Source organism: Phalacrocorax aristotelis, chromosome Z (assembly GCF_949628215.1).
Source record: "Phalacrocorax aristotelis chromosome Z, bGulAri2.1, whole genome shotgun sequence".
Lineage (NCBI taxonomy): Eukaryota > Metazoa > Chordata > Aves > Suliformes > Phalacrocoracidae > Phalacrocorax > Phalacrocorax aristotelis.
The window spans coordinates 77,975,574-78,002,970 of record NC_134311.1 but is presented as its reverse complement, the minus strand read 5'-3'; the positions used below and the strand labels follow the sequence as shown (position 1 = coordinate 78,002,970).

Genomic DNA, 27,397 nt, shown 5'->3' with positions numbered 1-27,397 from the left:
TGTGCCTTTAGGTGTTCCAGGAGAGGAATGAATGCTATGTACTTTCCAATGAGCTGCAGAGGGCAGCAAGGGGTGAGTGAACTGCAGTGTGGGTCCTGCTCTTGGACGCCTATGGATGGACACTACTGTGGTGGGAACATGGATGCAGGGAGAGGTCCAGAGCGAGCTCTGGTAGCAACTGGAGGGGCTTGTGGATGAGGATGTTCAAGGGTTAGTGATGTTAAAGTGGTTCGTGGTGCTGGAGGAGCTAGAACGTTTCCCCAGAAGGGCTGGTGATGATGCCCATCGCCAACAACACACTGCAAGCAAACCAGAAATGGGGAAATGGAAAAGGGAGCAAGGGCTCAAAGAGCCATTCACGGCAGGACGGCCAAAATGGGAAAGGGTTTCTTGGAATGAAGGGCAGAAGTTCAACATCTCCTTAGGGGAATTGTTTTGAACTTGCAGTTCATCCAAATTGTTGCTGTGTTTCTTGTCTCTTGGATAAAACTTGGGTTTATTACACATAGCAAGCTTGCTAGCTGCCCATGGTGCCTGGCAGAGAAGTTACACACCGAGGTGTGTCTTGTTACTAATCCACCACCGCACAACACTTGCTGTTAAGTGGGATTTCTCTCTCCAGGGAGGGAAAGCTTGTATTTTGAAGATATTCTGTGCATAGTGGGTTGAGTCACCTATGCAATTTAGATACGGGGAAGTTGAAGATAAGTGATCTGTTGGGTTACACTGAAGTGAATCAGAGAGTTGTGTCAAGAGGGTTATAATTCTGAATCTTCCTGTTCAAGTGAAAACAGCTGCTTTGTATGCAGGGAGTGCATGAAGGTAGGGAAGGGTTGTATCTTCCTCTGGCTGAGAGTAAAGGCAGGACATTTCCAGCAGCAGGAGGTGACTGAGGATCCTGCATTTCTGCCAGAGGCTGCCATTTGCTATAGGTGTTCTCTGTCTTGTGAGTAGAGGGAAACAACAGAGAGAAAAGAGAAGATGGGGATGAGCTGGGATTGTGTAATGAAAAATATATAGCAATTCCGGGTATAGGAGTTCTTATTTTCTTGTCCTGCAGATGAGACAAGGTTCAGGTCAGGGGAGACAGATGTAACACAAGCTACTACTTATTTGGCCTGTTTGTCATCAGTAACAAAACCTCATCTACCTTTTTTTGCCCATACGAAAGGTGTTCAGCTTCAGAATGGCTAATGAGATGAATGACCAGTTCACTAGGGGTGGCAGACAAGGTGACAGCATTTCTATATAATAGCAATGAAGACGCCTTAGACAGATGCCCCTTGACTGCTTGCTGAGAGGCCAGTTCGTGTTTTAGCGTCTCAACACAAAGAAATCAATATTGTATTTGTTACTCCCATGAAAAGTTAAAGCCCAGAAAATGTAATATCTTGAGTGTGTAACTCCATTGTTTTTTTTGAAGAGTAATAAAGACCTAGTCCAAGTTTTATTTAGAGAACAGGCATTTTCTACTTAGAAATAATGTTCTTGCTTTCTTCAAAGTAACGCGACTTTCCACCTCTTTCTTTCTTTCCTTGTGTGAGAAACCAGAGCTTAGATTCGCAACCTGAAACAAAACTAAATGGATTCTGCTCTCCTCCATAGCATCTAACTCCCTGGATTGTGGTACTATTTATCATATGAAAGGTCTGATCTCAGAAGGGCAGAAATGCTGGGATCCTCACTGGCCCACCGCTTAGCCTCCAAGTACTTTGCTTATGATTCACTGGCATGACCAGCAAACCAAGAGAACAACATGGTGGGCAGGGAGCTTCCTGGACTACCCAGCAGGAAGGCTTTGGGGAAGATGTGGCATAACTTCCTCAGAGCCTCTGCCCATTCCTTGGGCTACTATCTAGAATTAGGCCACTAAGCTGTTTCGTGTTTTCTCAGTAGACTTCCAGTACTCATGACACAGTAGAACAGAGAATTCAGTCTCTGTTCAAGTGAATACATAATGTGAGATAGTTAGAGCATATAGCAAGGTAGATAAGGGTAGTATATGTCTATGTGATATGGTGCTGAATACAGGCACCTGTTCAGGGCAGAGAAAGGAACACCACTGCTTCCTTCTCTCGTGTATGTAGTTCTGTGAGCATTCTCTGAGATGCTCGTGCTTCCTGCTGGATTAGACCCTTCAGGCAAGTTAAGTGGAAGGAGCACTTCATTCAAGAGGGTTATTGGCCAGTCATGAGTGGCTCAGGATGCAGATGGTTCTGGATGTGTCCAACAGCAAGAAGGTGTGCATGTGGGTGGGATCATCTCCCAGGATAACAAACGTACTTGCTGGTGTATGTGTGTGAATAGTCATCCAGGCTTTTGTTAGGATCAATGTAGTTCTAGTCAATATTGTCCATGGGGTCTAGAGAGTGATTCAGCACACCCCAAAATTGATCCCCACATTTGGCCAGCTGAATTGCTGTCTGGGCATCATGGATTGCATTGATTTGATCTCCATTGACTAGAGTAAGACTTTGATGCTTAATACACATGTATATGCCAACACATACACACCTAAAATTACTGTTCTTAATACGTGGTCTTCTGGATACTTTAAGGGTAAAGCACAGTTAGGCAGGGGTTTTGAGGATTTAATCTTGAATTTAGGCTTAAGCTGGCTGTTAGTGAGAATCATGCAATATCTCATGGGAGGTGTTTCATTGTGGATGTAGACCATTTGTGGATGTATACTTAAAGCCCAGATTTGTCTTACCTACCTTGATTGTCATTAAAGTAAAGGGGCATCTAGTCGCCCTCAGCCCTTTCTGTGGTCAACAGAGAAGGATAAGCTGCTCCTACTTAGCTAGCTATTTCAGAAAGGGTTGTATTATTTTACTGAAGTGCTTCTCTCTCTGCCTTGCATCTCCCTTTCTCCCTCTCCATGAACTGTATAAAGTGTTTGTGGCTATCAGACAACAAAGTGTGGTGTTTCAACAAGAGTCTGAAGTCAAGTACGGTCTATCTAGGCCTTAGTGGGGCAGCGTTTGGTGAGAACCAGGCACTGCTGTCACAAAATGCACAGCAGGAGACAAGCGTTGCCTGACCACAGAGAATCTAAAGGGTAAAGATGAAAAGGGTAAGCTGAAAAAGAGTTTGATACATCTTCCTTTTAGAGGTGAGAAAGAAAACCGCAGAGGGTTTGCCCAGGATGTGAGTAGTCAGAGGCACATATGTTGGATTCTTATGCAACAAGGGTATTCAGTCCAAAGTCATGTTCCCGTCCTGATTTTTTCAGTATAAGTCCTAGATCTTTATGCACAGATCCTTAATAATGGTCAGGCTGTTAAATTAGTAGCTCACCAGTGTTCTGAACCATTTCTCCTGAAATCTAGGGATGTATCTGCTCTTCCTTGTTCTTTTGTCTAGGCATGTGTAATTGTCTCGCCCTGCACATTTGATTGGCATGTGTAGGGCCTTTCATAGGCATTGCAACCTCTGCAACAGAGATGCAGAACGTAACCAGCCGGCAGGGCAGAACGCCTGTGCGTGAGGGTGAATGCCAGCACAACCTGCAATGATAGTGCAGGATGGGGTCAGGGAGGTTACTTTCACTCACATCAGTTTGTAACTTCCCTCTCTGTTGCTTAGAAGCTGTTTTCAAGTTTTGTTTTCTCTTTAAATAGCCTACTCTTTCTGTGTCTCATAAGCAGTGAATACGGAAAGGGAAGGACGCATGAGATTGTAAGAATGGCCTCTTTAATAGAAAAGAAAGTTCAAAGACAGAGGTGCAACCTTTAATTTCCTTCATTTAATTTGGTTTTGTTTGTTGTTTTTTTTTAAAACCGTCTATTGCTAGGAGACCATCCAAAGATTCTCTGTGAAGTTGAAAACTACACTGCTGTGTTGCCCTACACTTCGGTACGTCTATGTGGTACACAAGCATAGTCAGTTCAGGACAGTGCTACAAGTAGTGCCTTCACCTGTAGTGAATCCTGTGTGCAGCAATGCCATCCAGAGTGGCTGATTTTCTTATAGACTGTCACATCCTCACCCACCAAAACTATATACTTCAGTGTGTTTTATAGCTGCTTTATGGCTGAGGTACCAGGACTGTTTGTTGGAAAATTTCACTTGAAAAAATTCCTTCTTTTCCTTCCCAGTGCACCATGCCAGGGGCATGCTTTTCCTAGTATTATTTCTTTAATTTTACTACTTAGCAAATCTGGTCCTCAACTTCCCACTGATCACAGCCTTATCTGATTAAACCGGTGGCTGATCCAAAAGTGTTTAATCTAAAGTGAGAGGATTTGTAGTTTGTCAAATTTCCAAGCCCTTGTTTCCCATCCATTTTCTAATCTATATATTTTCACAGGAGGTAAGAGAAAGGAAAACACAAGTACTCCTAGAAAGTGTTTGCAGTTGAAGTCCCAGTTTTGCAATGATGTGCACATGCAGTTTTATTTTACTCAAAAAAAAAAAAAAAATCTCATCAACCTCACTGGGCCTACAAGTGGAAGCAATTGCTCCAACGTTACAAGTGCAACTGAGTCATACTTTCCTTACACAGGCACTTCTGTTCGATCACAGGATGGATTTTGTTGCTCACTTTTAATCATTTGAATTTGTTGTGAGAAATCCTTCTCATGGCAGTTAAATACGCTCCTCATTTTGGGCCAGGTTTCAAGCTGCATCGCTCCCTGGGGCAGTTTGAAATACTGGTATTGTGGGCAGGATTTCATCCGGTCTTAGACTGGATCTTGTTGCCCCAGTCTCTGAGTCTCTTGCTGTAGCGCATGAAGCAACATGAGCTCCTCTGTCACATGCTTGCCCTTTCAGCCTCCCTTTCGCTGGTTCTTGGTGCCATCCTTCTTCAGCAATAAGTTTGGGTGATGCCCAGAACCACCAGGTTGCAGTTACTTTTGTTCCCCCCCCCCCCCATTTCTGCTCCTCATTCTACCCCAGGGGAATCCCTCTGTGTCAGGCAAAGGGCAGGGCTTCAGTGCTTCTGTCTCCTGTGGTCTGCCTCTTGTGTGTGCCGAGGACGTTTTTGGCCCTGATGATCGAGGCAGAGTGGGCAGCAGCCCCACAGTGCAGGAGCTAAGCCCCAGCCTGTGCAGGACTAGGAGGTTGCTCGTACAAGAAGGTAGACACGAAAGGGCCCCCGCTGATAAAAAATGCAGGAATGCTATGAGGAAAAGTTGGTTTGCTTTGCATTGAAGTGTGATAGCAAGTCAGGAGGGCTTCATCTCGGGGTAGTTACCCTTCAGAGCCCCTTTGCAAGTGAAATGTCTTTAAATATTAGCTAATGTAGGAAGTACTGGGGAGCCAAGAGAGGTCCATGCTTCTTGCTGAGCTGTGTCAAGTCACTGCCTTGGGGGTGCTGGTTGGCAAAGGCTGGGACCGTGCCAGGACCATGCCACCCAAGCAGGGGGGGTGTCTGTGTGCCGGCACACGACCCTTTTCATTTACCAGCATGGATGTAGCCTTTGGGGACTGAAGCCCAAGTCTTTTGGCCCAGTTCTATGAAATGTTAAGGCTTCCAACTCTTGCTTAAACACTTCCCATTTATATGCATGGGAAATTAATTGCCAATTACCTTGGTCTATCCATGCCTTTTAGAATAAGCAGAGTGCACGTCTGAAGTCATTGGGTTGTTTTTGCTTTGAGTTGTACTGTTTTCCCACCTCATTCAACATCTCAGGTCAGCTGAACTCCTGGTAACAAAAAAAGGCCTTACCACCTGAAGGCACGTTTCCACAGCAAGACAAAGAAAGAGCATCCGAAAGGTGTTCCTTTGTGCCTGACAATTGACTTGCCATAGTAGCCTTTGCAATGTTTATACTCTGAGAGAGAGGGAAATAATAAAGTATTTCGTTTGAATGCACAGCCCTGCTTCCTCATGGCTGGAGCCTTTCTTAGTGGGTGAATTATTCCTAGCTATGGCCAAATTCTGTGTGAATTCTACCCTTTATACTAAATGTCAAGATTTAAAAGATTAGATAATTATCAACACAAGAATTCTTTGTACTGTTTGTATTTCATGTACAACATGATAAAACCAAACAAAACCCACACCAGACCTGGATGATCAGATAAAGGAGGTTGTATTGTTGCACGTTCCCAGATCTGAGCATCTAGAATGCTGCTGTGATGCACTCATAGCTCCTGGTTTCAGTCCTGCTTCTGCAACTGACTCTTTGGTCTGGTCTTCAGGTGACCCGGGTTGAATGTTTCCTCCTCCCAGTTCAGCATCACCAAGGGTGTAGCGTCTTCGCTGCACGGCTAAATGTTGGCCTCCTGTGCACTTGCCCAGATACTGGTTTTCTGAGGGGGAGGGGAAATGAGGGCTGTAGCCCACTTCTTGGTACCACTGCTGGTGTTGCCAGCATGCCCTGGGCCCTGTGAGGATGCACCACTGCTTTGGGTGGGGACAGGAGGGAACTCTGCTGACAAAAAAGCCACTGGTCCTTGCTCAGCATCCCATGCTTGCTTGTCTTAAGTTGTCATTCATGCTTTCCCTCCCTCCAATTTCCCTCCAATAACAAACCCCACTGTGAGGTGTGTGGCTGCAGCCAGGGCTAGTCAGCCGCTGAACCCCAGCAGAAGATACTGGTGGGCAGGAGACATGCCCCTGTCAAATGGTGGAGCTTGATATGGAACTGGGAGTCTTGGAGAGAATTGTGAGCATCAGGCAGAAGCAATGAGAGTGGTCTAGGAAATGCCAGTGAGGCAGTTCATCTGAGTTAGACTTTTAGATGAAATCTGCTTTCCAAGCAAATGTCATTTTTTTCAAGTGGTTTGTTTTTTTTAAATTATTTTTGTTGTTTTTTTTTGTTCTTGATTTGTGGGTTGTTTTCTTTTTTTCCTTAATTTTAGAAATGTTAAATACAGTGACATCTCTTTTGCTGTGTTCTGCTGGCACTGAGGGGGAAGTAGTCCAGGAAAGAGCCCCAAAACTCCAGCCCAGCATGAATGTTTCTTGTGAGTCTGATATCACCCATGTGTCAAAAACAAGAACCCACAAAGAGTGCTTGAAAAAAATTTGTTACTTGAATAGCATTTATTTGATGTAAAGGGGGAAAAAAAAGAAGAAAGAACAGTTTCAGTAATAAAATAAATTAGTTCTGTTAGCAAAGGCTGTGTTATGAACGATAATGGGAAAAAGTATGATATGCATATTCTGACAAATATACATGTAAAATTACCAGATAACTGTTATTTTTCATGGGGTGATGGGAAGAATGAATTATCTGGATATCGTAAAATGAAGAATTACTTCTGAATGATTTCCCGTCTTTCTAATGGCTGAGACATGACCTTCATCTTTTGTTGTTTTTCTCTCTGTGCATATGGTTTCTTTACAGTACTGCCAAAATATCCCTGTTGCTCAGCAACAGCAAGCTGAAATAGCACCAGTCGGAGGAAATCTGCTGATTTACACTGGTCATAAAGTGTGTGCTCTTACCCAAGTGCAGATACATAAGACAGAAAGCTGGCCTTTTTAGGTTTACCTTTCTGGGGCACACATGGTCTTCGGTGGGAAGGTGTCAGTTCAGTCTCCAAAAGATATCCTTTTCTATCGCAGTTTGACAAATGGAGAGGTGCATCCTCTGGACAGAACATGACCTTGTCTAACCCCAATCTGGGGGATCTGTTCAGCATCTCCCCTAGGAACAAGCCCTCATCTGCCCTCAAGGAGGTTTCCAGCCCCGACTCTAGGTCTGCAGGCACAACACTATGCCTTCGGCTGATCGTACCCCCTGTGCAGAGGCAGACTTTGCACTTGTGCGTTTAAGAAGGTATTGATGCAGCAAAATGCCGTAAGTACAAAGAGCAGAGGTTAAAAGTTTCCTAAATATCCCCGATATACCAATTTAGTAGTTTTATTTTCCAGCATCTTCTAGACTACTTATTTAAGAGGTAACCTATCTTTGGAAGAGCTTAGTGATTATAAATAGAGGAAAACTTATACCAAACTCAAACTTGAATATTCATTCTAGAAATCAAATCCATACAATATTATATAGGTATTTATCAAGTAAAACACAGCAAATGGCACATTTTTACAAGAGATCTCTGGAGTGTCAGTCATACAGGAATACTGTCAAACGTCTGAAAACCTAACACTTCACCAGAAAATACTGCCAGCAGTTCATCCCAAATATTTTTCATCTGAATCTTTTTGGTATTCATAAAAAGACATTTTTTTTTCCCAACCTCAAAAATCAGCAGTAGCACTATTCATGGTTACTTTTTCTTTCTTCTGCTACAAGAGGAATGGGTTTTGTTGTGCTTTCCCAGGAGCAACATTACTACACGTACACTAATGCCAACTGAAGGACATGAGCATATGGAGTATTTGTGGTGAAGATGTCAGCTTTGTTGTAAGAAGAAGTATCTCAGTGAACCAGGCAGAAAGGTGGCTGAGTTAACACCCATCGAGGTGACCAGCACAGTTGGGTGCAAGGTCAGCTTCCTCCTTCCCTACCTGCAGACCCCAGGAGCCCGTGCAGAGATGGCATGAGGCTTGTCTGCTGCAGAGGTCTGCTACGTCCACCAGTTCTCCAACCATCCTCTTCCCATTGCAGTATGGAGGCTGATGGCAGAGCAGAAATTCGGCAGCAGACTGGCAGAGTGCACCATTTTGCTGCTTGACATTTGTGGGCTGATGGGGATGGTGTAGGAAGGGAGGTCAAGAAGATAAGCTCAGATTAGTTCCACTTGTGCATCCACTGAACTGAGCCATTTTATTGAGTAGGAAAAGGACAGCAATGACTTTGCTGCTGTCCCTTCCTTTGTTAACCCATGACCAATTTCAAGTATTAAGAAAAATCATTAGAGGAACATAAAATGATGACATTTCTTACCTTTTTTTTGGTAGAAAATAACTTTTCACTGGCATTTGCTTTCTTGGTCTTGGGTTTACAGACTTTTCTTGACAATTGGGTAGGCTTGAAACTATTCTTTCATGAAATGTTAGAGCCTAGTGCAAACTAAAACATCAAAAAACTGGGGCTTATAGACATACTGTCCCTGCCATTATTGTGATTTTTACCACAAATTTTGCAAGTGTTAGGAATGCTGCCTGCAATTTATCTGTGTCCATCTTGTGTGTGATGATCTCTCTCCACAGGGCTTGAGCAATCTTCCAGTCAGATTCTTCATCACCTATTTTCTACTTATTTCTACTCTTTATTCCACTTCTCTGCTACTTTGAAGCTCTCTAAGATGTATCCTATTGCCGTTGTAAGCTGGTTTTAGCCATTAGTTAGGAGTTCTATCAGATGCTGAGAGATGCTCTGCACTTTATTGCTAGATATCCGACTGCTGTGACTTGGATTTCATAAACAGATTTTTTTTCCAATTTCTAAGTTGTTTCCCCACTGCTTAAAATTCAAGTGTCGTTTCAAGTATATGTGCTTTTAAATCATTACAAATTGGTCTTGGGAAAGGTCCTTCCAGCACAGCACAGTCCTATCTAATCATGATAGAACAAATGAATGTAGTGGAAAAAGTTATCTCCAAAGGTGGTGATATAATTTTTTAGTCTCTTGACTTTGTAACACAAAAATCACGTTTTTTGGGGGGAAACACCTTGCACTCTTGCCTTAAAATCCACAAAGTATTTATCTTCTTGGGTCTTTATACCTCACAGAAAGACCTCTGACGTTGCTTCATCTTCAGATAATAAGCTCGATTGGCTTCTGGATAGGTGACTTTGGAGAGTGGTAGCTTGTAGATGGCAGAGTTGTTTGTGGTTATTAAAAGGAAGATCAGTGCAGACAAGCAAAAAGACCAGGTTCCTGATGGCATCCCAAACTGCAAAGAAAAATACAAACCACCTATTTACTATGTGTCTTTCTTTCATGTGATCCCCCAGCCCTTGAACAAAACTGAGAGCCAGGCAGCTTGGAACAAGTTTTCTCAAGTAAGCCTTGACATGGTTTTGCAAGGGGTCTCTCCCTGGGGACGCAGGATTTCTTTATGAGATCTTGACATTGTGAATTAACCTGCAACATCTACCAGCTCTGGTGAGAAGGCTGCCTTCTCTTTGTAGATCTGCAGTGGTCTTGGATGGAGGTGAGATAGGAGCTGATGCAGATGAGACAGGAGCTGATACCAGAAGCATTCAGCTTTTCCCTGGGCTGTTGTACTGACTGCCTTTTGGCATTTGCACAAAGCAATTAAACCAAATTTGAGGTTTCTTTACACAAGTGGAGAGCCCTTTTCTCAATCGCTCAGGCACAGAGTATAGACATATAATTACCTCAGAGGTGTTGAGGGCTGAGCTGTGGAAGTTCATGTAAGCTCTGGGGATGAAAAGTGGTAAGTGAGGATTGTAAGTGGTCTGTTTCAGTGGGAACCACACCAAATCCCATGGCATATAGTGTTCTCTCTCCCGGATCAGCTTTTTGGCAGAATTGTTCTCTGAGTCTTGGTGTCTTGCTTTACAAGCCAGGAAAATATAGAGTGTTTAAATCTACTGTTGGAAACAAGACCTTAGCTGGTACACTACTTACCACAGACAACATGTTAGTCACAGTTGCTCCCAGATAGGCACTGAAGAATGCTGTGAAAAAGAAAGTTAGTTCCTGGTGAGTTCAGTTGCTCATGGAGGAAACCAGCAAGGAGAAACATCTCTCACACTGCCTTAGGTAGCTCAACCAATATTTGTGACCGTGCCTGGACAGTGCCCTCTTAAAGCGCTTTCCTTCGCACTGTGTCCTCTCTGCAGCTCATGGAAAGGGCAAAACAAAAAAGAAATGGAGTGATGAAAAGTGTGACTATAGAAACAGAGGCTTTTGAAAAATGCGGTGATGTGGAAAGTATATAGCTTGATGGATGGGGTTTAATAGGAACATAACCCTTCTATCCCCATCTCTCCTGCCTCTAGGGCTAGAAGGTGGGTCAATGAGATACAAAGCTAAAACTTTTTTATATGAGCACTGAATGAGCAATAATTTCACTCCCAGCTCACTGCGATATTGAAATTTCATATGGAATTGCCTTATAAATAATTCTTCAATCATTCTGAGTTGCTTAGCTCATGCCTTTGGTATCCATTTCAGTAGAATGGGGAAACTGTGCTATCTAACGCCAGGTGTGGGCTGATCTTGAGCTCCAGGTTTCTCAAACCTTAGATATGTTCTTCTCCAAAGAAGGAATTTAAGCTGGTATCTGTGATTGGAAAACCCAATATGATTCATCCAGCAATGTTGAATGAACATAATTAAAACCTCAAAACTAAGCATCTAATTTCAAAGACCTAAATCAGTGTCCACTGATTGCACCTCTTCTTTTGAACACAACTTTTGTCTGAAAGTGAAAGCACTTCTTTTATTTTGTCAGGGTATGTTAGAGCAATGGCTCCAACATCCGTCTCCATCATTCATCAGTCTCGCCTAAGCTCATCTGCCTCTCCAGAGGTGGCCATCTGGCTTCAGTCCATCCCCAGTATAAATGCATCTTGTCTCACTTCAAAAGGAAACATGGCAGTAGTGAAAATCCATAGGGTACGTACCACAGGCAATTGCCAGCAAATGTGTCTGCCAGGTGAAAGCATAGAACATGCCTCCGATCGCCGCGCATGAGAGGGAGCTGTTGTAGCCCCACAAGCCAGAGTAGATTTTGCTAAAAGGTGTTGCTAAGCTCAGTGCTGCAAAATAAGTCAAAGATGTGTCATTCCTTGGCCAAAGAAATAAAAGCAGCTAGAAATGGCATTAGTTCAACTTTTTAGGGCTCTAGCCTTCATGCACACACAGAGTGTTTGTAGTCGTGTTGCTACCGTCTAAGACTAAAGCCACTCTAATCCAATCATGGCAGAATTTCCCTGGTGCTGCTGAGCTGAATCTGGCCACACGATTTCAGCAGAAGATCTACGAGTGAACGCGCCTACATGTGAACTCTAAATGCGTCCCTGAGGCCTGCACATTCAGACTGATGGCTATGGCTTTTATTAAGCTGCTCCTAAAACCATCAGAATGTATTCTGAAATGAAATATTTAATGACAAAATTCATTTTCAGCCAAAAATACTCTTATTCTGAAGAGTTCCACCATCATAAAATGAGGTAAGAGCCTGGGGAAGTCAATCAAAAGGATTCTTAATAAAGAATTGTATATATAATTTTTTTCAAGCATTCTCCAAAGGAAGAAACATTTGTGACTGTAAATGCTCTACTCATTGCAGTTCCTCTTTTATTCTCCATGCTTTTATATTAATCTGTGACACAAGTCAAATCTTTAAATCCTTACCTGCCAGCATCCCCACTGCTGATCCAATTGCTGCATGCAGACAAATGAGCGGAGAAGAGATAAATAAAGCAATTAGGAAAATTCCCCCAGTCCAAGGGTTATTGCATCCATAAACCTGACCCACCCCGACGGGAATGGATTGCAGGAGCTGCAGGTATGAAAAACAGAAACCAAAACAAACCAACAATTTGTTATTAGCTTTGTAATTTATTTTTTTTTTTTAGCATTTTTCTTGGCCAGGTTTGTGTTTGGCATTTGTTGGATGCAGTCTCTCTTTCTGGACTGTAAGTGGAAAGTCTGAACACTTCTTGGAAGGCAGCGGGACATTTCCACAGGGTTTCCCCTTCGATAAAAATGTGTCATGCCTTGTTCCCCAGCCATGAGCTCCTCTGCTGGGTTTTTGCTCTAACATCAAAGGTAAATGTCTTTTGTGAAAAGACTTGGAAGGGTTTGCTCATCACCTTTACACATGCTGCTGACTTGGCCATTTTCTGTGCTGTTATGGAATATGACAGTGAATCTAGGAAATGGAAGTGCTCAGGTAGATGATGCCTCTGAGAAGATACTCTTAAGTGGCCAGATCCGAGGATGAAATAGGTAATAATGCCTTGGCCAGAATTAGAAGACTTCACTCAGGTAAGGCTGTATCCCTGATGTGTTTATACACCTGAAACTCCCTTGGGATTCACTAGGAATATGAGTAAGAACTGCTGGGTTGGTGGGACAGAGCCCAACTTCGTTACAACTTAGAGAAGATTTTAGGACACTTTTTGTCAAAATGTTGTGTTCCTCCACTTAGAGCAGTCCATTTATGGTCTCCATAAAATTATGCACTGTAGCAAACATTCTTCTAGAAATGTCACTCATGTGGATTGCTATTTAGTATCAATTAACTTATTTTTCTTAATCACTCCCTGGAAACTCCTCAAAATAGTCCACTGAGCCTTAGGGGAAAGCTATTACTCTGGTATCTATGTTGTTTACCATGCTATGCAGGAGAATAATTTTTTTTTTTGAAAGGTCACACTTGAATATTAACTAAAAATATGTGAACATATGCCTGCACCCATGTTTGTAACCATTCTTCCATAGTAACCTCTACCTGCTCATTTCTAGTTGTAAATATATAATTTTAAAAACACAGCACACTATGTGAAAAACTAAAATTAACCTGTGAGTTAACGGGTAGTCTCAGCACAATCTTATCTATGGGGTGCTGATCTGTATACATGCAGTAACGGGTAATTAGATTCTAGAGACATTTTGAAGACTGTAATTCAGATCCAACTGTAAATGAAAGATACCAGATACCAAAAAGATTCTTATTTTCAAGTTATCAAAAATGTCAATTCCTAGAGTAAACTGTTATGTTTTGGATAATAGCTGTCTTATAAATGCGATTTTGTACTGCCAGGCCATAATGCAGTAACATAAAGGAAGATAATACAATTCTATAGTGGTTTTCTTCGTAGATGGAGAAGGCTGTTATCTTTAGGGCATCCTACCATTGGCATTTCAGCGTCCGTCCAGGTGATGTTTGGTGTTGCTGTTGCAGGCTGAATGACAGTTGTAGGGAAGAAGAGGTTATGGGGTCCTGATGCAGCCAGATAGAGCATCAAGGCCAAGTTGAAAGGCAAGGTGAAAACAGGCAGATCCCACTTACGGAAGACTGAGCCTAAAGCGCTGGTGAAAACAGGGCTGAAAGAAGAACAAAATGGTCTCACTGGGAGCTTGTTGTCTAAGTAAAAAGACAAAGTCCCAACAAAAAACCCATCTGCAGGAAATTCGCTCTATTTCTTTTTAAAAAAAAGCTATTTAATTTCCTCAGTCTTTCTGATAAAATCAGAGATATGCTAGGGTCACTCAGTAAATTTCCTACCCATCCCAGGGCAGTTAGCAATGTACAGATTCCTGTCATATTATGGGGTGAATTTGGTGACCATGAAGAAGCCAAGATCCTCCACTCATGTGGAGGATCCAGTGATTTACTGAAGTTATTCCACAGCTCAGTCTCAGTGGTTTGGGTTTTTTTTCTTCTTTTTTTTTTTTTTTTCCCCCAGTAATTGAAGTGGTCTGAATTTAGGACGCCTGTGCCAGGTCTGAGTGAATTGTGAAGGTGGCTGTGCGTCCTTGTTCAAGCTTATGGATCAGAAGTAAAGGCTGACTTCAAAGTTGTGCTTATTAAGGTGAGTATAACACTACATGAACTTCAGGCAGACAGATGACATGTGTTGTTTACCAATCTCCAACTAGACATTTGGGGGCAAAAGACCAGCTTTCAAAATTTTTGCTGTCCAAATACCTAGCAGATTATGCTGTCATATATATGAGTAAAGTAGTATTAGTTGTTTGTTTTCATTAGCATCAACCATCATGTCTCGGGACCACTGAACAGCTTCTGTGCCTGGAAAGCTAAATTTTCATGACATTTTTATATGGTGGCTTAACTAGATGAAACACTTGTGCTTGATAGTGGTAGAGAATGGTTAAAATAATGTTCCTCTTGAGACAAAAATGAATTGATGCATTGCAGCAATATGGCTAACATCTAGGGCATTGAACTACGTATAATCAACCATCGATTTTCTGTTTCCCCATTGGGTTTATTTGCGATTATGTGGGTATTTTATTTGTTTTGGGATTACATTTAAATTTAAAAGTGCAAATAACAGTGCAGATTTAGTAGCACAGATGTGCCAGTTGTGTTTCTTTCCCATTGTAGTCTGTATAGTGCATAAAAATACAACAGCTCAGTCTTAGTGTGGGGACACTGGGACTGGAATAAGAAGCAGAGGGGCTATCTGACTTACCACGTCATGGACACCAGTGTTACCGGCAGCAGAAGCCACCAGTGGTAGTCCCCCTTAGCAGAGAAGACGGCCATGAGCAATCCCACCAAGACCCCGTTATAGCCATACAGGCCTGCTTCAATAGCTGATCTGCGTGAAAGAAACAACCAGCTTGAAATCTCCTCCCCTGCGGGTGCTTTGCTTGCATCACTCTCTCCCTCCCACGCGGTTATGGCTCTGTGTGATGACAACTTGCCAAGGCTTGTACACTGACCTCCAGTTTTACATGCCTGAGTCCCTTCTCCTCTCAGCCCCAGCCACCCCTTCTGCAGTTACCTCTAGTGTCCCTCTGCATCAGGTGCAGCCTGGGGAAGATCTGCCTGGTCCTACCAGACCAGATACATGGGCTAGATACATGCTTTTCATCCACGTCCCTTAACACTTAAGTCAACATTGAAGTGACAGTCTGGATTTGAAGGGGAAAAGGATGGACTTACCTGTCCTGACCCAGAATAAGAGCTGTTAAAGTTGAGACAACTGTTCCTAAACAGCCTGTGAGTGTCCACCATGGGTTCTGCACCAGGAAACCAGCAACTACAATAAGCCCACTGAGGGGGTTGTTGACAAACACCCCCTGGGATATCCCACGCAGCACCCAGTCAATAAACTTGATCATGAAAGGTTTGTCTGGAAGAGATCAAATTAAATAATAATAATAATAATAAAAAGACAAAATGCACAGATGATACTGATTTGGGATGGTTTTTTTTGAAACTCGGGAAGAGTTTTGGCAGTGGAACTTGGCAGCATGGCTGAAGCAATGAATCAACAAGACTGCAAAACCTGACTGCGATTTATTATAGTCTATACTGGAGTCTTACATCTGGAAAACTGAGATGAACAGTGTGGTTGCCAGGGTCCCCTATTATAAAGTACCCTGGACCAGTTTCATATGAACTGGCTAATTTATGATGTCTGTGCCTCAGATGGCAAGTCGTGTGTGTATCCCGTTGCTGATTTATTATGGGGACCAAACACACCTACTGATGTGTAATTCAGCTTCACAGTGGCATTAGGCTTGACAGAAACTGCTCAGCTGAAAGGACATGGAGTGTAATGAAGAATGGCAGAGCACAAAATAACCATCCCAGGTTATGTTCTGTGGGACTAAATTCACTTTGTACATGGCATGTTGGAGGTAAATGTCATCTCAGTCATCTTGAAGATTTAAGCAATATGTGGATCTCTGCACAAAGCTGATTTTTTTTCCTACAAAATGGAAATAAATCATGGCAGAGGTAGTTTCTGTAATACTTCAACATGAATCATGTTACTGAGAAGTTAGTTAGTATTCCTTTGATGTAATTCTTCTTTGGAATTCCCTAATTAGTCATGATGAAGTATCTTTACCTGTTAACCAGGCTTCAAATTCCTTCATGTCTCCAGTGATATACCCCACAGCTCTGCAGACTCTCTTGCCAGCTTGGGTCAGTGGATTCTGCTTTATTGGCTTTCCTTCACCCTTGGTTTCTGTCTTGATATCAACACTATTTTCCATGCTGATGTTTTGATGCTTTGATAAAAATCAAGGGAAAAGTAAAAAGAAGAGTTCATTACAATGCCTCTTACTGGTCCCTGTTTATTCTCTCTACCACATATTATTTCTTACCATGTGTTATTCTGGAGCTAGAAAGAGGAAAATTTCTTACTCTTGACACCTGATTCTCAAGTCTCCATGAACATTATCTCTTCATGTGCTCTTGGGACCCTGTGCTGTCCTTCCAGACCTTCATGCAATTGTTGATTTGAATACCAGAAAAGACTAATGAGTCTTGTATGATAGCAATATTTCACCTGATTTTAACAAGCTGCTCAGCTATACCATGTTTTCTAGATGTCAAGCAGCTCTTGATTTAGAGGGTGACTTCAAGAAGTGCAAGGGAGAATTAGGAGACACTGGTTCACAGAAGTTAAAGCTTACCTCAAGATTCAAATTGATAGAAGTTGAACACAGAAGTTGGTAGAAGTTGAACCACAACCTAGGAAGCTGCTTCAATGGTTGGTTCCCCTGCTGCTTAACCCATATTTCCAGTTTGAATTTATCCATCAGCCATCAATAATAGGTACCTAAAGTTAGGTTTATGGGTCTCTATACAGTCACCTACTGGGATGAGCTCAACCTTTCTCATGAGCATGGTCTTAGATTGAGGGTTGTTCATGGTACTTTACTCCATTACTCACACGTATACGTACACTTTTTTTTCTGTGTTGAATTGTACTGTTAGCTGCCTCATTTTTAGAAGTACCCAGCACTGATTTAAGAACTAAAAGGACAAAATCAGAGTGCTTGCTTTCCCTTCTACCTTAGCCATGTTGCCGCCTTCTCTCTGCCAGCTGTCCAGCAGGGTGTTATGTGGTCTGCGCTGGCCTTTGCTCTTCAGCATAAGACAAGATAGGTGACCACATATTGCGACCTGTGGTAAGACATCCTCAGGGATTAATGAAAAGACTCTTATTAAATTTAGCAGGCACTATATCAAGACTTTAAGAAGGTAGGGGAACATTAGAGGTCAAACAGAGGTGTTTGGAGCATCTATGCAGGGCTAGCAGAGACAGGGTCCTCTATGGGAGAAAAGCCCTTTGGATTAGGAGCTGCTGGAATACCCTTTGGCACCTCATACAGCTCTAGACAGCTTCATTCAGGCACATGGATCAGAGATTTATACTTAGCTGCAAACACTGGAGTTTAAAAACAATGTCCTAGAGCCAATTTGTTATTTGTTTAAGGGTCTATTCTCAATACAAAGTCAGCAAATTTAAAACAACCAAACCTTTCACTGGAGTACATTCAGTTTCCTGAAGAGTAGGACTAATTCTTGGTAATTGTCAAGACAAAGAAAACACAAGGCAAGTATGTTGCTGAGTGAATACAGAACCAGAGCTGCTTCAGGTCTCACTGGTGAGTTACAGCTTGTGCAGGATGTAAAGAATTTAGGTTGTGAGTTAGTAGTCTAAATAAGATCATACAAACACCTAATTACTGGAGGTAGACCTCAACTCACAACTTCAGTAAAAGCCTTCTTGGCAGCTGGGGAGGAGTATTCATACTTCAGAAATACAGGTGCTGAGTACTTAAGCTAAAGCAGCCTTACTCCTGGGCATTACACTTGCAGACCCAGACATGTGGTTAAGCATCTCTGAGTCTTTGTGGGGGAACAGCTGGTTAATGTACATCCTGGCCAGTTTCTTACCCTATGTTATTGGAAGGTTGATGGCAACATTTCAGGAAGTAGAAAATATTAGCACAAATAATAAATAGACATTTTCTGCCTTCTGGAAGAACTCTGCTAATGTAAGAATATATCCCACATGAAAGAGGGTAAAGACAGGACCAGTACGTACAAGTGTTGAATTTGACTTTGTATAGGACATGAAGGCAAGGAACTTAACAATAGGAGGACGAAAAGAAAAGAATAAGTGTGTTGTTAGGGATGGTGTCTTGGTGCTGGAAAGGTTTTTCCTGGCTCAGTTATAATTCATTACTTTGATTCATTAACCTTCGCTTTTCTCATATTTTATTCTGAAATAATGGAAAAAGTGAATTGGATGCACTTAAATCAAAATTTCCAGCCAAGATAAACGCTATTCACTTGGTAAAAGTGCATTTATATTTTTAATTTAAAGAGTCTTCCTCTTTATGTAACACAGGCTTTCTCTGTTGCTAATCCATAAAGTCAAGGGCTGTTGGATTTGTGTTTGCAGAGTGATGTTGTAAGTCCAGTGCTAACATGACCGATATGTTTCCCTGCATGCTGAGTGAGGAGCTGGTGGCACCACAGGAGTCTGGAGACATTCTGCAGTGTGGGATGTAACGTGCATGTGGAGTGTCAGAGTCACTGTCTGGCCTGCACATGTGGTGGAGAAGAGAATGGGTCAAGCTGGAAGCCCTGGTTTGTCAAAACTTTGAGTTGCTTTGCCATAGGAAAGCACTTAAGTGCATACTTAACTTCCCAGTGAAGCAATGTGAATTCAGTGCTTTGCTGAATCAGGACCAGAATGAATGGGAAAGGAATTCTCCCATGGTAAGCACCTGAGTGGAGTTTTGTTTCTTTCTTGTGCAAAGTAATTTTTACCCTGGGATATATAATAATGACATGCTCTAAGCCCCTGTGAGATGTGGAGCCTTTAATCGGCTATTGAGGCTATTTGGCAGTGCATGGGCAGTGCTGCTGGCACGGCGGCTGTGTAAGGCTGTACTGCACGGTGCAAGTCTGAGACTGGAGAACTACTTTGCTCTGGGTTTTCATGGGCAGAAATGAAATCAGCTCAAAGCACTTGGCACAGCAAAAAAGACCAGGTGACCAGGTGAGTCACTTCCACCAACCTAGCTTGAACTTCTCCCCTGATGAAGGCTGCATCAATGCCCTGCATACCTGTTCTTCTGGAATATTCAAAATCACAGTGATTAGGGGGTAACCATGGGTGCCTTCTGGCCAGCAGCACTGGTCAAACTCACATTCATTACATTCCTGTCTATCAAATAATATGTCTCTCTAGAGAGGGATCACATAAACTTGGGCTCATCTTTCTTATCAGCTTACACTTACTGAAGGAGAAGAAAATCATTACAAAACACCCCCATCACCTGCAGAGCAGCCTGGTCTGTAGTGGGTAGGCTAAGAGCACCCTTGGTTTTGGGTGGGATCTTCACAGCAGATCCAGCCTCGCTGGCCTCACTGTCACCCCTAATCACATGCAGGGCTCTGTGTGAGGGCTGCCTCCTGGGTCCGGCTGTCACCACAGACACGAGGGTTGACCCATCTGTCCAGAAATGGAGGACTTGCTCTACTTCTGCTTAGTTGCCCCAAAAAAGTATAGAGGAGTAATGAATCACTTGGAAACTGGAATCAACATAGAATTTTTTGGCACTTTTAATAATTTTTGACATTGTAAGAAGCAGCAGCTGCCATATAGGCTCAGATTAATTATCAGCCAACATGTTACCTTGTTTTAGGGAGTAGGCAATAGCAGCTATTTAAGAAAAGACAGAAGACAAATGGTGTCTCATCCCAGAATAATGGAGATGCTCAGAGAATTTTAAGATATGTTCGAATATTAATTCAAGCTGAAGTGTGCATGTTCTGACAGGGGTTGCATGAAGGTGAGTCTACAGCAGGTCTTTTGAAGACATGCTATTGAAGTTAGGTTAACATGCAGTTTTCAGTCAAAGTGGGCTTTTTTCCTTAGTGCATGAAAGAAGGAAATAGAAATAATCGTGAAAGGACTACTCTGTTGGAACAGATTGCCTGGCTTCTGCAGGGGGGCAGGATTTAATAGAAATTTTTAAAATTATTCTTTATTTCTATTAGTTTGGGGAAGTGGTTTTTGATGTCAGATTTTTAACTAGAGACTGTGTAAGTCCTGCTCTCGGACACACAGCTTGAAGTGCAGTGCCTGATCTCATGTATGCTCTGGAGAGGTGCTCCAGACAAGCATTTGGTAGGAAATGCAGTGTGGGCTCCCAGTGCTGGTATGTAACTGGTGTGGTAGAGAAGCCACAGCATGACCTAGGCAGAGCAAGTCTGAATGTCTTCTTCATCTCTGTGGTGCAAGGACTGATTTGTGCCCTGCTGCAAGTGCAGAGGAACTATTTAAAACTATTTTCCCATGGTGTAACATGGAAAGTGAGAGCTGGACTTGGGGCACAGCTGCTTTTCCCCAATGATTCCACATGTTTTCTGCCTCTCCTTGCCTGGATACCTTTGTGCTGTTGGATAATATCCCTCTGCCATCCTTGCTAAGAATGCTCATGTAAGAAAGAAGGAAAGTTTTGCAGATAAAAGTACCTAGATACTTCTGTATCAGCTATGAAATGGAACCTGTGAAAACAGAAAATAAAAAAGATGTTTCTCTTGCATGAAAATGAAACAATCACAGGGCCAAGAAGCTAATCTATTAGGTTTTTTTAATCATCTTTTCAGAGTTAATAAATGTCCTGTAGCAAAGCATTGATGTTATGCAACTCCATGTCTCCCTAAATCAATTTCTCTTCCACTTGTGTACACTTCTGCCATGTCATGCCATAACCTACGGCATCTCAGTAAAGCCCCATTAAAGCTGCAGCGAAGCAGACTCCGTGCTGGTGCTGCACTCCTGCAACATCTATCCTGCAAATACATTTTATTCATGTGCTGAGATTAAGACAAGCCCAGTCACACATTCATTATGTGTTATGCATGGTAAGAGTGGTGCTGTGCTTGCAGCTGGAAAAGGAACAGAGGCTTTGGTTTGGTTAATTGTTTTAATACTCCTAGATTACAATGATTTCCAAGCTAGTGCCTGTGTGGCTAGATGTTGGGCTTTTATCTCTGAAGATGCAGCAAAGTTATCTAGTACTTTCTCTTCTTTCTGGAATTTTCCTCTCTCCCTGACAAAACTCAAGCTATGCTGTAAATCAAGAGGATTTAAATTACAGTGTGGGTTTTGTTTGTCTGAGGAACCGCTGCTGCACAATTACAGTCATTGTATCTGGCATCCTCTGAATTGTTGCTCTGAAATGTGCGGGCAGCCAGCTCTGTGTTGTTAGAGGAATTCCTGCGTCCAAGTACAATAGGAGGAAAGGGCCAGATTCTCAGAAACTCTGATTCCAGCATAGCCTATGTAATGTTACCAGGGGTTTAGTAAAGCTGGGTAAGTATAGTGGTGTGTTATGTATAGAAACACATGCATGCACAAGCACACTCCCCAAAACGGAGAGATTATAATGCACCTGACCCTCACTGAAAAAAAAGTTCAGGTATTCCCACATAAGACACATTTCAAAGCATTAGTTCAAAAGAAAGCTCATCCCTGAGATCCCAATATTCATTAAGCCCATTCGCAATTCAATTTTCAGAGATCTGTCTCTTGGGGACAGAGAAATCCAGAGATACTATCACATTAACTGCATATTATTACTATCTGGGCATTTTTCATTTTGCAGAATACAAAGGCAGTAAAAGGAGATGTTAAAGAGTTCCAGTTTGATCTTCCCCGCCCTTCCCCCCCCCCTTTTTTTTTCTCAAAGGTTCAGCCAGCTGGGCTAGGTAGTACTAATAAATCCTTACCCTGCTAGAAAATTCTCAGTAACTGAAATTCTTGTACACATTCCCCAACCTCTGTGCTCCTCTTTGAGCCTTAGCTGCTCTCACTCAGGAGGACTGTTCAAATGCCATTTGTTAGGTGTTTTGGGAGAGAAGAAAGATCCAGGTAAGTCAGTAACAGGGTGCATGTTTACTGCTGTGCATTAAAAGGAACAGAGTGCTCTTACCTCTCTGATGAGTTCAGGAGTAGCTGTTGCTTTGCTGGCTAGCACAGAAGGAAGGCACGGCTAAGAGTATGAAAAAGAAAATGCCCCACCAGCTTATATAGGCTAGCGTGTCTCCTGTCCTAATTACTAATTAGTTAGTTTCTCCTCCCACTTGGTGAACTCCAAGCAAATGTTCAGAAGGTTGCCTCTTGAATTCTCCACCTTTCCTCTTGCTCTGTCCTTGGTCTTTCGCCAACAGCCTCCCTAAATGTCCTCTTCCTTGCTGGTTTGCTTTTTCTTTTTGTTTTGTTTTTTAAGTAACTCTCTGAGCTCGACCTCCTCCTTATCCAAGACAGCTGAGCATCATTCCCTATCAAAACACTGATCTGGGAGTGTGCATCACAGTGCGTTGCGTTCAGCAGCCTGTTGAGTCTTCCTGTACCTGGGTAGTTTTTGGAGGCACTATTCTGTTAACACACTGGAGCAAAGGACCCTGTCACCTTCTGTTATTTAATTTTTCTTTTATCAGTTATTTGAGAAATTCAAGGATTATTTTTCCTTCTTTTTGTATTCTGGCATCCCTGGTTTGCTGGAGGAATCTGGAGTATCGGAAGTGTGGCATATTTGAGAGGTTTATAAGGCTGTGAAATCACTGTGAAAGGCAGAAAAGAGGCTGGAGAGGGAAGTCTTGAGAGAGTGAATTATAGGAGAAAGGTCACAGAAAAAGCTAGTGAACTTAAGGAACCTGTTAGGCTAATTTAAACCACAGTTTAATTTGCTTTAGGACTTTTTTACAGTGATGGCTTAGAGAAACAACTCTGCAATTTCACCTGAGTGCTGGAGCGAATGGTTCACTGTTGAACCAGAACCCACGTAGCTTTATGACCTCGCTTCCTCCAGCCCCGTGGAAACAACCTCAGCATCTACCGGAGCTGGAGTGATGTTATTCTCACTGTGTGTATTCCCAGGGTACCTGTCTTTTGATGGAGATGTTTTCAACAGGAGACTGCATTCTTTTCTTCCTCCCCTAAGAGTAAGGTTTCTGATAGCAGTTGCCAGCTTAGTATTGCTGCATGAGCAAGGCTTCTTCCCATCAAACAGACACCAGCCTCATTGTAATTTAAACCAGCATCTTTTATGCTCTCTGTGAAAGGGGTGCAGCGCAGGGTGCAGGCAGGATTCACTGTCATGCTGTGCTGTCTCCATCTGCAGAGCAATACTGTGGCTCTGCTTTCCCCCTCCAGGGCACCAGATTTGAGACTGCCCTGTCCAATTCTGGTGCTTTAAAAAGGTGGTTGGTATGTTGGAGGCGATTCAGAAAAAAGCCACCGGATTGCAGGTCTGTGATGGATGTCTTGGAGCGATGGTTTGTTTAGCTTATTAAAAAGCCAGTTAATAAGTAACAGGATCACAGTCTGACGATGCCTACGTGGGAATGAGGTCCCTGGCAGCAGCCTGCTCTGTGAACTAGAGGCAGAGCAGTGATGATCTCCACTGCCATGTGATGGGTTCACGGGATCATAGGTGCAGCCAACTATGGGGAGGGTTTAACTACGCAGCAACTGCCTTAGGGAATCCCTAACTTTCCAACAATTACCTTCTGAAAAGGTCTGGGCCAGATCCCAGATTGGGTGCTGAAGTCAGGTGCAGGAACACCTGCCCATGGCTGTGTGCCTTAGACAGCCAACTCCTCATTGCCTGAGGAGTGAGATTCCCTGCAAGAGTAGTGCAGAAGGGTGGGAATGAATACCAAACCTCCCAGGTGTAATTCAATCCATGCCAAGTCAGGTGCCTATTGCTAACCTCCAGTGCTGGGCACTCAAGGGCGTGAGTACCTACTCCTGTGTTTTGGGCTTGACATTCAAGGTGGGAAGACTAAAACAGCAGATGGCCATTCCTTGTCAAAGGGATCAGGATGTGGCATGTGCCTGTTATGTAGCTGTCAGGTACCGTCTGCCTAGACTGGGCCACCAGCTCTAGGTGAGCTCTGGGTAACTGTGCAATGATGAGCAAAATGAGCATGCAGGTAACACAGGTGACTAACAAGTTGCCACTTGGTTTTAGGCATGTGTGAAGACCCTTTGGTGCTGAGGACAAGGCAGCCTGGGTTTCCATCTAGCACCTAAGTCCTGTGTGATTTAGGAGGGCTGAATCTATGGCTCAACTCATCAGTTCTCTGCTGGTGAAGCTGGTTGATGTGTTTCTGCTGCCTGATGTGCTCTGTGGGAAGGTGGGTCTAAGAACGCCCCTTGGACTGAACCCAATGGTTGACATGGTCAGATGGTCCATGGTGGTTGGATCCCAAGCAGGCTTAGTACCTGAGCTGTCCTAGAGAAATGCCTGAATGATCCCTGACTGTGTTAGCTCGCCACGCAGGAGCTGTCTTGTTGGGTACAGTGCTTGAACTCGTCAGCTCTGCCAGGAAAGACTCTAATGGCCCTAATCCAGCTTCACACGCTCTGTCTCCATACCTCCCTCAAGGCTCAGTGGCCTTCAAGAGGTGCATTGAAAACTACTGGTAGCAGATTGCTATTAAACTGCTGTTCTTGGCTCTGCTCCTCGGCTCAGGTTGCACTGCAGGGATTAGGTCTGCACAGGGAGCTGCATCAGCTCTTGGATTCCAACAGGTGCTTTAAAATTACTTAAAACGATGTATGGAGCTCTGCAGATTGCTGAAACTCAAGTCCTGGTCTGCTTTTGCTGGGTTGGGCTGTGGATGTGTGAAATGTAGCCAACATTTGTGGACTCCTTGTTGTTCCTCATTGGTGGGGAAATCACTCCCAGGAGCTGAGCTTCTGCCACTGGGCACCACTGAGAAAAGTCTGGCTCTGTCTTCTTTAATCTCCCCCCACAGACATTTGTACACATAGATAAGATCCCCCCAAGCCTTCAGTTCCCCAGGCTGAACAGTCCCAGCTCTGTCAGCCTCTGCTTGTATGACAGGTGCTCCAGTCCTTTAACCACATTTGTGGCCCTTTGTTGGACTTGCTTTGTATGTCACTGTTTCTGCTGTGCTGGGGAGCCCAAAACTGGACACTTATACCCCAGACGTGTCTCACCCGTGCTGAGTCAACGGGAAGGATCACCTCACTTGACCGGCTGGCAAAGCTCCTTCTAATGCAGCAAAGGAGGCTGTTGGCCTTCCTTGCTGCAAGGGCTCATTGCTGGATCATGGTCAACTCAGTGGCCACCAGGATCCCCAGAGCTTTTTCTGCCAAGCTTTCTTCTAGCTGGGTGTCCCCCAGCATGTACTGGAACATGGAATTATTCCTCCCCAGATGTAGGACTCTGCACTTCTTGTTGAACTTCATGAGGTTCTCGTCAGCCCGTTTTTCCAGCCTGTTGAGGACCCTCTGGATGGCAGCACAACCCTGTGGTGTAACAGACACCACTCCCAGTTTTGTATCTTCCCCAAATTTGCTCAGGGTCCAACCTATCCCCTCACCCTGGTCATTAATTAAATCGTTTAATCGTTAAGTTTTGGCCCCAGTATAACCCCTGGGTACACCAATAATAAGTAGTTTCTAGCTGGAATTTGTGCCACTTATTAGAACTCTCTGAGCCCAACCATTCAGCCAGTTTTCAATCCAACTTGCTGTCCACTTATCTAGCCCATACTTCATTAACTTGCCTATGAGGGTGATATGGGAGAGTCAAAACCAGGTGATGCTCCAAAGCTGCTCCAGTAGGGTAAGGGACCTTACCTGCAGCACATCTGGTCCAGCCTCCTGCTGTAATGATAGCTATGACCAAACCTACTGTTTCACTTCTAGAATTTTTCCCAATATGTGGTTTTTCTGGAGGGTGTGGAGAGGCGGCAATGGAAATGGAACTATGGCCGGAGGGAGAGATAACCACACAGTGTATTGAGGGAGAGTGATGCTCAGCCCATGTCCTGGCTGAGGAGGCAGATACTCTGGCCGGGTAAGGACTGACCTGTCCCAGATGCAGGGTGCCTGGAGGAGCAACATCAGCAAATCTGTTCCCATCAACATCTGTGGCCATGTTGCTTTTCAACATCTTGTTTTTATGAGCAAATATGTAGTGGAAAAATCTGTTTCAGCACAGAGCATCAAGGGGTCTGTCACAATCTTGCACCTGTTTGCTGAAAGAAATAGTTTTGAGTTTATACAGAGTGGACCAAAAGCGAAGCTGGTATGGGCAGCTTCTAACTCTTCCTTTTGGCCTGTAAAGATTCTCTAGAGAAACCTGCTGTTTGACATCCCTCTGTGGGACAACTGCATAGTGTTTAGTGAGTGGCTATCGGGACAGCTGGAGAGGAGTGCTCTCTGGCTCTGGTGTCCGGCTCCCTCTCGTGGTATGTGTCCAGCACAGCCACATGCACAGTTATGGAAATAAGAGCAAATATTCAGATGTACAATTTTTATAGGGCTCATAAACAGCAGTTCCCTGCTGGGACAGTCAAAACTCCTCATGCTCTGGGCTTGTGTAAGGCTCTGTATACTGCTGCTGATGTATGCTCCCAAAATAAACACTTCTCCTAATGTTCACACATCATTTCCCTCCTCTGCCCACCAGCTCTGGGGACCCACTGTCCTTCCTGACCAACTTGATGTGCTCTCAGGACTCACCTTCTCAGTCCATGCAGCTGCAAGAATGCATAGCTGCTATCTGGAAATGCATTTATTGATGAACAGCAATAGTGTCTGTCTCCTGGGATAGGACTGGGGCAGGAATTTGTGAAGAGCAGATTGTAGATGTCTTGTGGCTAGAGTATGGTGTAAAAAAGCTCTGCGTTGTCATAGCAAATAGGTGCCAACTTCAGGCGAAGGTTCAGACTCTCTTTGTGTAGGTTGATGCTCTGAATACAGCAGTGCTGGGTTAGAAAACTCATCTTTTAGTTGCAGATTTTTCAATATATTTGTTTAAAACTTTGCTGCTAGTGAGAGTGAAGAATTGCTTGGAAGTGAGCAAGTTGGCCAAGGCCAATACATTGCAAAGACTTTGCTGGTGGTTCCCCATTTAGGTGATGATGAGCTGATGAGCTGCCACCCAGCACCATTCCATTCAGTAGTGTAGAGGTGGCTGTGGTGTCCAGCACAGAAATGTCTCAGAGACCTCAAGAAAGATCAGGTAGTCATATATCTCGTGAAACCCAATGAAAG

General features: G+C 43.4%; 1 protein-coding gene across 1 annotated transcript; it reads right to left on the bottom strand.

Moving 5' to 3' along the window:
• Window positions 1–6,139: 6,139 nt before the first annotated feature.
• LOC142050187 (urea transporter 2-like) lies at window positions 6,140–22,381 on the bottom strand. Its single transcript, XM_075078589.1, has 9 exons — window positions 22,293–22,381; window positions 16,394–16,556; window positions 15,481–15,670; window positions 15,005–15,133; window positions 13,700–13,892; window positions 12,195–12,342; window positions 11,462–11,596; window positions 10,461–10,510; window positions 6,140–9,759 (listed from the first exon to the last, which is right to left on the bottom strand). Exons 2-9 carry the CDS (start codon window positions 16,539–16,541, stop codon window positions 9,583–9,585), a joined length of 1,170 nt encoding a protein of 389 aa, XP_074934690.1. The 5' UTR covers window positions 16,542–16,556; window positions 22,293–22,381; the 3' UTR covers window positions 6,140–9,582.
• Between the last annotated feature and the right edge of the window lie 5,016 nt (window positions 22,382–27,397).